Here is an 11,779-nt window from a genome sequence, read left to right as displayed (position 1 = left end):
CGTGTTATCACAAAATAAAGGCACAGAGTTCTGTGGTTTTTTTTTTTTTTGTATTTATGACTGGCGATTGCTAGTATCCCCGATCAGATGCTGTTGCATTGATTCATAAGCGATAAAGAGACAATCGAGTTGCCTGAGCATTTGTCATGGTATGACGAATGCCATGAGATATATGTAAATGTTGACGTTATTCATTTACTTTTGTCCGATAGTAAGTAAGAGTTATCTGCTCTAGCTGAAGCATATTGTTATTTTTATTGTAATCAGCAAAATAATTCGATTCGATAGCGGCAAAAAAAAAATCGTCTATGCCAAATCAACAATGAGGGTCACTTCGTTGTAGTTGTCTCGAATGTGAAACTATGTGTTATCTCCCTTTAATATCAGAATAATGTTTGCAGTGCGTGGCATACGTTCTATCGTTAAACCTTGCACCAAGACTGATGGATTAAATTCACCACTGTGCAATGTGTAGTGTGCAATGTGTAGTTGTTGACATGAAAAACGCGTTAACTTGCCAAGAATTATATTTAATTCAAACACTGAACGTCATCGTGTTTGTTGCTCAATTGAAAGAAATTATATATCGGAGAAAATGGATTGGATATTTTGAATGTGTGTATAGGCTCATGAAGGCTACCCTCTGCTAAATATTCCTTCCCTATAAGCAGTATTAATATGTGTGCACTATTTATTAATTTATTAACAAAATCGGTTACATGGGCGAATATTAATAATAGCCTGTATATTACACTCGCACGAAACATCAGATTTCCAGCTGAAATTGAGCGTTATCAACTGTTAACCGATATTTAACCTATTAAGGTTGTATCTTTTTCTGGTGAGATCATTAACCTTAAACTCTTGTAGTTACTTGACAGAAGTAAAACAGATTCTACTATGTGTAGCCCTGTCGTCAGATGCAAGCGACAAAACGAAAATAAGTATTAGATTTGTGGTTTATATATCTTCTCTGTCTGACGAACGCACAGCATGAAACTTTTGCATGTTTCACATTATTTTGTTAATGTTAATAAACTGTAATACATGTATTGTTGATTCTGGTGATAATGTTTGCACAATACTAGATCTTACTAATTACATGTTGATACATGACAACACCGTCCATCACAATTTATAATTTGATTAGATTATTTGACAAAGACAAGTTCCTCTTGAACTCAGGAGTGATTTTAATCCGATAAAAAAGTGATAAATAAACTAGATGTTAAAAGGTTGACATTCGACTAGATTCAGACGGAAATTAAAGCTCTTTTAAAATGAAAGTTTGAACATGACAAATAAAAGGCAGAATCTGTGTCACTCACGACTTTAAATATTGGTTTTAAACTTCAAAACCTGACGTATTTAAGTTCACTGACATATAATAAAACTTCAGAGATTAAACGTTTTCAACGATATCTTGAAAGTGGAATATTTATTAACTTCTTCGATTGAGGAGCATCTTAAAATTTGTACCATTGGCTGTTCCATTATCATCATTAACTAATCAATGATACTCTACGACTACAGTGATATCCGACATCTGAGTATTCCGACATTCAGCGTAAACCGACATCATTTTCTGGTCCCGATTGATTTGTTTCTGACATTTGTTTCTGGATCGTCCAAAACGAAACGGAATGCCAAAGCCAGGTATTAGACATCTTCACAATGTCAAACTATTGCTATTACGAACTTCTTATATATCGGGTGGTTCAGAAAAAACAGAATTTTTTCTAAAACATTAAAGCTATGATCATAATATGATCATATATATCAATAGATATATAACACATCTTTGCAGAAAAAATACATTCCTGACTTCAATATGGCATACAATTCCGTGTCAAAAATTTAAATTTGTTCGTAATAGAAGTTTGTTAAAGCTTGACATTGTGAAGATGGGTGTTAACGTAAGAAGTAAAAGTTTTCTGCTTCCATTCATTCGAACACATGGAAACGTAAAAACAATAATTTGACAGATTCTATCAACTTATTTCGAAGCGAAACATTTTCAAATAGACTTAATATTTTTTCCACCTTTTAATAAATCTCTACAGTCAATCATCTTATCAAACTATTACAATAAACTACATGTTAAACCCAGTTCGATTGCTATTATTGTTTGTCTTTTTCTCTTCACAAATACTGAACAATGTTTTGATGATTATTGAAATCCAGATATCAAACCAGAGACTATTGTTAATATTTTAAGAGCAATGTATAAATTACTGAATACATCGGTGATTATGTTAAGCAAAAGTTGCCAGAAAAATAAGATTCTGTGTACATAAAACTACACGGACTGACTCCATCGTTTCGCATAAAACAATGGCTACATTATATGTACACCATGTACACCACAAGCAATATTACTAAGATGTGAATAACATTTGATTTCTCATCCGTTGTTTTGAAGACAGCATAGCTGCGAGTTTTTATGAAAAAAATAATTTAGTAAATGTTCTCGACTGAGTGGCCTCAAGTGTAGACAAGGACTATGCTGGTGTCATCTTGACTATTAAACCAATGATATGATGAAAGACGTTCAATATATATTGCATCCGATTGATCAAAATTTTCAAGTAAAGCCTCTCAATTGCAATGTGGCCTCAAGTGTTTATTGCCAAGAACGATTTACAAAAATCACTAGCTTTGGAATACTTTTAAAACCTTTCTGTATGATATTATATTGGTGGAAATATACATCATTTCATACAACTTCCTCTGTACTGAACTGGGAACTTTTTGTTCTGAATAATGGCCGCGAATTTTTTTGTGGTGACATGGCATTATCGTTTCATTTCTCAATATTTATGATCTTATATTTCAAACACAATTTGATACTACATCCATTAACAACTATACATTTTTACTTCTAGAATGTTTTATGACTCAAAGGTTTAAAAAACGTTCTTATAATATATGTTTATGATATATTTTTAAACTGTGGAATGTGTATTTAAACCACTTCCGTTCCCTGTAAGATATTATGTTACCCTTCTCTTGCACAGTGCTCTCAAGTGCAACAAAGTCTCTTCAGGTGCCCCTCACACCATAGCGATCACCAGTTGCGTATATTTGCAAAATGTTGTAAAATGCGTTCTGACCAGTTTCATTATTCGCAACCATACGTAACTGATAATCGCTATGTTGGTAGAGCACCTATAGGTGTAATTAAAACCATACTTATTAATTGTCTGTAATTAAAACAAATCCTGTTGGATCTGTTCCCTGAAATTGTAAACTTTATGTTGTTACCTATTGTAGAGTTATCATTAGTGTTTAATCAAGAGCACAGTTCGCATGAAAACTCAAAAACACATCGTTTCAGAAAAAATAGCTTCCTAGCTTAAAACACTTCAATATGGCAGCATGTTTAAAACTCAAAAACACTAGATATAAAATATATCTCAAACTAAGATTTACTACAAGTGTGTACTGTACTGAGTTATCGTTGTACAAAAATTACTAGCGTCATCTTACTATTGAAATATTTATGACCTCACATTTCTTGTAAATTTTATACCATTTCCGTTTCCTTTTAGGCATTTGAAATAACCCTTCTCTTTAACAGAATGGCCTACACAGAATGCGGATATAAAGTTAGTTTCACCATTAAACTTATATTCGCTAGGTTATAGTTCTATAGGATATGATTCCAGAATCCAGATCAACCCACTTCCGTATTATATATAGTAATACTTTTAGCTTAACCCCTCGGAATGGTTTCATACGATACACAGTTTCTGTCAGTCGACTCGATAATGTGTTATAAATAATTGGTTGTAATAGGGTTAAATTATAAAGAATGGTTTTGTTACAGTTTAAAAAAAATCCTAGTGTGGAAAACAGGCGATTAACCTTTGATATTCCGATATTTCCTCGAGGAGTTCCGATAATTCGCTAGATAACATTCATTATTCTTGATATTTGGAAACCAATTTTCTGGAATTCGGTCTTTGTATTGCAGACGGGAATTACATCTTCACTTCCTGATGCCGACTCTTATTAAGCTTCATTGGCTGTTTTTTTTATTGTTATAAGATCTTATGTGATATATAATTATTTATTTTTTTATTAAATATTCATGCGTCTGATATTAAAGCTTGTTTTTTTCCTCCAAAGATAAGAGATAATCTGACTATAAAGCAAAAATGATGATCGGACAATTTTCATTTCTTCTTTAAAAACTTTTTTATAGGATGCGATGTATTTAGTTTCGCAGATTCGCACAATATGACAAAACAGGCCTTTAACTTGGGTTATTTGTCATATGACAATGCACAGTATTGAACATTTGGATGAGACTAATAGCTTTTTTAGTTTACAAATTTACCTCCCTTGAACAATAAAAAGGATATAAATTACACAAGAATTAACGAAGTCCTTGCTGGTATTGAACGTGGTAGTGGTATAGCTAATTGTTATTTACGATTTCTTGTGTTTTTATTTCAGTCTTTTTTGTTGCCTTTTGCAGATTATAAACTTTAATTGAATCTTTCTTGGTTGAAAATTATTTGTGATTTTGTGATGTGACGAATTATGATTATAACATGTACAAGATTTTATGTAGGTCTTTTGACCGCAACAGAGAGAGGATGTGGTGTATTCCAGCGAAACACATTGCAATGGCGCATTAAATATGAAAAGTCTGTGCAAGATATATACTCATAATATGTACTCGTGGTTTAATTTCAACATGTGAAGCCTAATACACCAAGTCATACACCTTTTGAAGGTGTCATGTGTATTTGGTAGGTTTCTGCACCTCTACAAAGAGCATTATGTCTAAGACTTTAGAAAGAAAAAGCTTCGAAGTTGAAAATCAGACGCATATAGCTAAGTGAAGAGCAATACTTCAACTCAGCAAAATAACCTGTGCATTTATGTTAAAATAAAAAAACTAATAAAATACAATATTAGTTTATTTTGTACATTATGTTAAATAATATAATACAAGATTATCATACAAATTATCACATGCCATATATTAAGTGAGTTAATAAATCTTTAATACAATATAATAAATATCTTTGTCTTCTTTTGACCTTCATTACATTAATCACACTCTGCATTCAGAACAGAACCTTGAACAACAAATCTTCTTCATTTCAAATCTACTCATTTAAATGATTGTGTAGTAAATCAGGGCCCTGGGCCTTTCACGAAATAGTTTTTGAATTAACACAAAATAAAATGTTTCAGCAATTCTTCATCTATACATATTGTCAGCGAGACAGCGATCGATTTTACAACATTTATCCGAAATGGAGAAAATATTGCTTTTAATAATAGTACTTTACCAGGTGTAGTGATGGAAAGTGCAACTAAAGCTTCTAAGAATTTGGCATAATATGTAAAACATCTAGTCATTATATTAAAAACTAAATTTAAAGATAATTTAAAACATAACAACAGAAAGCGGACAAGTGACTGTTGTCAAGCGCTGTATGACGCAGTGCAAATTTCGAAAAACTAAAAAGGGACGCTCTTTCACGTCCGAGAGCTGGAGGGAGGGGGGGGGGGGGGCGAAATATCTGAGGCTGCCCGAATTTCTAACCTAGTCATGAAATTTTTGCCCGAAAAACATGTCTTCGTCGCTACAAAGGGTAGGGGGGGGGGTGTAACTCCTCTGTCCGCCCTTTGGCCCCGCCACTGAGGGGACGTCCAGAATAATAGTGCGAGTGGGCGAGATACATGTACAAATCTCCTTAAGGCGCTTACGTTTAAAATGCTCGTGCATAATATGATAACATAAAATGATGACGGGGATCATTTTCCACTGTGGTCAACCTGCACGATTTCACTTGTGTCGGAAATACAAGGTACAGCGCTGCAAGACAACCAGTCACTTTTTATCGTACAGGAGTAGTTAAAAATATTAAATTATAATAGAAGAAGAGATATGACTAGAAACTTTTAGAGCCATTTTCTACATCTAATAAAAATACACTTCAAAGCAATTCCCACAATAATTATCAATATTATCGACTATATAATTATAAAAAAAAATACACAGATTAATGCTTTGTTTTGGGCGAAAAAAATTTAAAAATAATCGCAAAAACTGCAAAAAAAAATTAATATTCTTGAACATTGTGTGCTGATAGAACAGTTCCAAAATCTACATTTTCACTATGACCTTGAAGGCTTGTAAACAAAGAGCTTGTAAACAACGCAATAAGGGAAAGGTAACCATTCATTAGGCGCCTATCACCGGTTCGGTTATTCCACTAAACACTTTTACAAAATAATAATACCGTTGTAAGTCTAAAACGAACGCAAAAGCAAAACAACTGAAAGATCATCGTCATTATTGGCGAAAACATATTAAGCAGTACTTCAATACATGCAAGGTCGGCAAATCTAAAAACATATTTTAAGGAATACATTAGTGTCTGTTTATTCATTTAGCGTCACCTTTTCAAAATTAGGCGAAAATTTCGTCACTCGCAGAGACAGGGCGCTAACTATTTCTATTGCGACAAGTCCATAACCATTCATAAACGCTACATCTAAATTTCACGAAATATACTCTACCAAATTCGCATAGCTTACATAGCATTCTTTATTTCACTGAATAGACACTATAAGGCAGAAAATGTGTGTCTACGCCTGTTTTATTTCATCGTGCATACATCACAAGTACATACGGTTTAGCAGTCAATTCTGTCGACACCAACATTTAACATCAAACCGTTATCCCAACCAATGAAGCAAGCTACTCCAACAAACGTTGACGTTCAATACTTGTGTTACAGACGTTAGCCGGCCGCAAACTTAATCCAAGCAAGTCAAAAGTAAGTCAAGCAATGCGGTGTTCACAACTTGTAGCCAATCAAATCGTCTAGCCCGCATCACATTTAACTAATGCTCTTCGTAAAAAAATGATAAAGCACAAGTACATTTTATTTCCAGGCAACTACTTTCCTTCGAAGACATTAACATCATCTTAAAATATCACACAGATCCGAAAATTTCTCCAGAATCCTAATGTCCACTTTTCAACTTTGTTTTATGTAATTGGCTGCTTATAGCTAATCAACAAATAGATAATGATTGAAGCTATAGATATCAAAGACAATCGGACAATTTAACGAATACAGACCTCTACGTTTGCCTTCTCACAGTTGAAAAAACAATGAACTATCACAGATGAACGCAGTTACACCGAGTTCGGTGGCGTTTGCGAATTTATTGTCGTTTGAGGCTTGGAGTCTTGATGACATGTTGTTTGCGTCAACGGAAACTGTTGTGGTGGTACACCCGTGCTATTCCTCGCTTTCAATATAGCCATCTTTGCCGCTTTAACAGCATCATTGTTTGATTTTGCATTTGATTTGGCTTCTGATAAGCGTCTATATTGCGATTCGTCCATTTCCTTAGTGAATTTGCTCGGACTCTGATCTCGGCAGCACAAGCTCGTGAAGCTGTTCCTGAACACCTTATTAAAAACACAGTACACAATAAAGTTGGTGGCAGCATTTAAGGCTAACAAAGTGTCTGTAAACTCACGAATACCTTTGACTAAATTACCCGCCTCGTGGTAGCCGTAACCGAATACGGTTGACATGATAGCGTCCGGCGTAATGCACACCATAAACACAACGATAACTATAATCATCATTACTGTCACACGATGTCGCGAATTGTTGCGCTTATTAGCACGTGTTTTTCGCAAGGCTCCAATAATACATGCATTTAAAGCGACTAGAACTACTAAAGGAATAATTGACCGAATTAAATTTTGAGCCCAAGTGTACGTTATCACAAATGTTTGATTTTTCCACATCTCTGTTAGCATCACGTGAATCATTGAAACGTTTGTTTCTGGGTCAATGCACCAGATAGTTCTATAACGTAAGGCAGAAGGTATAGCCAAGGCGATCATCACTAAATATACACCAACGCACGTGTAAACTGCTCTCTGTCTATTGCATATTGTGCGCGCACGTGTTGGATGACATACAAGTATATAGCGTTCAACGGCTACAGAAACTGTCAACCATGACGAAACGCAAGTTGACATGTTAAAAATAAAATGTGCGTAAGGATACAAATAACCATACGCTCGGTTCCCGATTGTGGTATCTGTTTTGTAGAACACTATAACTAAGAAGTATAGAATATCATTAATCAGCTTTATTCCGTCTGAAACTGCTAAAGCACTCAAGAAAGCATTGGTCGAGGTTCGCATATTATTCTGGGACAGCACAATTAACGTTAATATGTTTCCTAACAATCCCGGAAAACATATACACGGATATAATATCAATCCCGTAATCATTCGGGAAACTTCGTAAAATTCTTGATGGGCCTCATCGTGTGGTTCCTCATCTTCCACCACACAGAACGTGACATTAATGATGCTCGAGTTCCAAGCCATTTCCGTATTGTTTCCGATGGAAGTCATACAACTAACTGACAGGTCATATCAAACTCGACAGCTTGACCATCTGAAATGGAAAATAGACTTATTAATTATTTAGCCAAACAAGGATAATATAGAACGGTAAGGGCAGCAGAAGCACGTCTTGTATGGGTCCTATGAGATATGATATAGGTCTAATATGATATCAAATTACTTGGTCTGTATCAAATTCTATTCTAATGATCATATAATGGGGATTATAAAACTATTCATCTAGATACGGGTGAAGGCCGTTGATTTCTAGATTAGACTATTGTGTATTGTTTTAATGACGTCTTCATTACCGAATTGAACTAATATACACTTTACATGATAAAAAACTATACACTTGTTTTGTGCATTTGCGTCTTAAAATGATAACAGCCATGTTTTATAAATGACCACGACGAAAATCAGACTGTTGAAAGAAGATGCTTAACCTTTCCTACGAACACATCGTTATCGCCGAATCTACAGAAGATATATTCGTACATGTGAACCTATGTTAAGTGTGTTGTATTCGACTCTAGCAAATGGAAACGCATTAAAAAATACTATACTAATTCTTTAAAAGATATAGCTGAATAAATCTTCAAACGCAATGTAACTTAATTTGATATGTAGAATATTGAAAGTCTTTTGGGCATTAAAAGCGTCAACTGTGTCCTTTATTCCATCAAAAAAGACATTAATCTGCAAAATATGTCAAAATTTAAAAATGCAATGAGCTCATCATCGATGCTCTGTCATCATTATTACGTTAAATTCTTGAAGAGTTTCATAATATTGATTTACATTCGCATATACTTTTATCTAAAACTGAAAATATTACATAACGTTTCTACAATTAACATTATCATCATCCGTTTAACTTGTATACTATACTCCCTGAGTATTATTGTACACAACGTTCCAACAATTTACAGTTTATATTGTATACTACTCATGGGTTTTATTGTACACGACGTTTCAACAATTTACAATGTCATCATCAGTTTATATAGTATACTACTCATGGGTTTTATTGTACACGACGTTTCAACAATTTACAATGTCATCATCAGTTTATATTGTATACTACTCATGGGTTTTATTGTACACGACGTTTCAACAATTTACAATGTCATCATCAGTTTATATTGTATACTACTCATGGGTTTTATTGTACACGACGTTTCAACAATTTACATTGTCATCATCAGTTTATATTGTATACTACTCATGGGTTTTATTGTAAACGACATTTCAAAAATTTACAATGTCCTCATCAGTTTAAGGGTACAATAATTATAATACGCAACGTTTCAACAACTTACATAGTTATCATTAGTAAATGTGATATACTATTCCTGGGTTTATTGTACATAACGTTTCTACAATTTACATTGAATTTGTATTGGTATACAATAATACAACAATTTTCAAAGTTTATATGGTACATTTTCTGAACTTTTATAGTACCCTACAAATGTTTACGTCATACTGCTGTGGATCCTTTTAATAACAATATCTTAGTGTGGTAATTTACATGTTCAATAAGATCTTAAATAAAATTAAGTTTTAATCGTAAGATTATTGTCCCTAATGGACATACAAAGAGAAATATGTCTTTGAATAAATTCATGTCTATGACAATAAAAACATTCGACAATGATAAATATCTAAGTTTATGTCCATGGAATTGATTTTACCAGTAGACGAATTACAGGAAAAACGATTAAGTTAAAATAATGGAAATCAAATCTTGCAGATCATATAATAACCCGTAGACATAACATAACTACAATTTGAATAAAAATTCGCCTGAATAATTATTTGAAAGACAGATTTCGTTTCGTGGTAGACATGATTTTTAAACCTCGAATTATCAACTTGGCAATATGCCTTCTGTTGTTCATTTCAAAATGTGCCATGTTACTATAAAGTTCAGTTGTGATTGATATTCTCTGGATTAAATACAAAACTGAAAATCACATGTCACTGATTTTTACAAGAATAAACACAAAACCTTCAATCGAACGTTAACTTTTTTATAAATGTTATATTCAAACTATTAAATTGACCAAAATACAAAATAGTCTTAAACATTTAATCAGGTGGTCATCTAGATTGTCTCTTATATAACAACACTATGATGATTATTCAGTTTAATCACTTTCTGGCGTGATTGTAGTAATTGTGAAAAACCAGAAACAAAAACTTTGAATTTAAAAAACGTGATAATTAAAAATCAAGAATTACATAACCTTTCTGCGTGGTACTAATAAAATTCTTACGAAATGATTGAAGAAGAAAGTTTGCACGTTAAAAAAGATATATCATTTTACACGTGAACTGGTTGATTCACGTGAACAGACGACGAATTAAGCCGCGAATAGACGAGGTACGGTGGGATGAATATGATTGAATATGATTCTTCTCATGAAGACTTACAACGCCATGCAGTGTATAATGAGGACAATGAGGAGATGGTACTTCACGATTTTTGATTGTCGTTATATTTATTAGCTTCGGTTATAGTCCCATTCAGAACATAAGACGAGTTTTCGACGATGTCAAACCGTACAATAGGGGGAAACTGGGATTCCTTGTTTGACAGATTGCCCTTGTGTCAGATCTATATATGTTCAGACTTCTAATTCAATATCAGTAACTCGAAACGTCGAAAGAGCCATAACATACGGGTCCATCAACTTCAACTATTCAATGATAGCATAGAGATAGGTACAGTACAAGTAATCTGGTAGCAGAATAGTGCATATTCACACCCAAATGGTCACTTCAACCTTTCTCAACATATTATGATACAATGTCAAGTGGATCGCCGACATCAGGCTATTCAAACATTACTTAACGTAATAAAATAATACAAATGATTCGATACATCTTACTTTTGATATTTTAAAACAGGAAAATGGGACGTTAAATATCCATTCATTTCTTTAACAAATTCAAAATGAAAAGCCAAATTGCGTGTTTAAATCGTTGATCGTTTGCGCAATAATAAAACAGCACCTTCTTGCAGCAATCTAGATAACATTCGCCCCACCTCTACTGAAACATGTTACTTAGAGTTTCGCTTGCCGAGATCATGGCCTCTAGGGGCCAATACCTGTGCCCGAATATCTTAATAACATATATAGGATAAATGACGTCAAAAACATAATTTAAGTGACGTAAGCAATATGTATTTTATTCAAGAATATGAAATAGCCTACTCTTTTTGTCGATTTCCAATAGTCGATGGATTTTTAACGTGCACAGCCTCTAGCACACATATATTTTTAAGTATATAGTACAAAAACGAAATCTAAAAACACGCGTTTGAATTACAAGGATAATATGTCATGCAAACTTTCTATT

The 11,779-nt window shown here is 33.5% G+C and overlaps 1 protein-coding gene across 1 annotated transcript; it reads right to left on the bottom strand.

Moving 5' to 3' along the window:
- Positions 1–7,171: 7,171 nt before the first annotated feature.
- Positions 7,172–8,392, bottom strand: LOTGIDRAFT_159904 (hypothetical protein; the record flags this gene model as incomplete). The annotated part of the gene is made up of 1 exon (XM_009054596.1): positions 7,172–8,392. One exon carries the CDS (start codon positions 8,390–8,392, stop codon positions 7,172–7,174), a length of 1,221 nt encoding a protein of 406 aa, XP_009052844.1.
- Positions 8,393–11,779: the final 3,387 nt, after the last annotated feature.

This window comes from Lottia gigantea (genome assembly GCF_000327385.1).
Source record: "Lottia gigantea unplaced genomic scaffold LOTGIsca_22, whole genome shotgun sequence".
NCBI classification, from domain to species: domain Eukaryota; kingdom Metazoa; phylum Mollusca; class Gastropoda; family Lottiidae; genus Lottia; species Lottia gigantea.
Note: the sequence above shows the minus strand (reverse complement) of the source record. Positions and strands in the feature narration are given on the sequence as shown.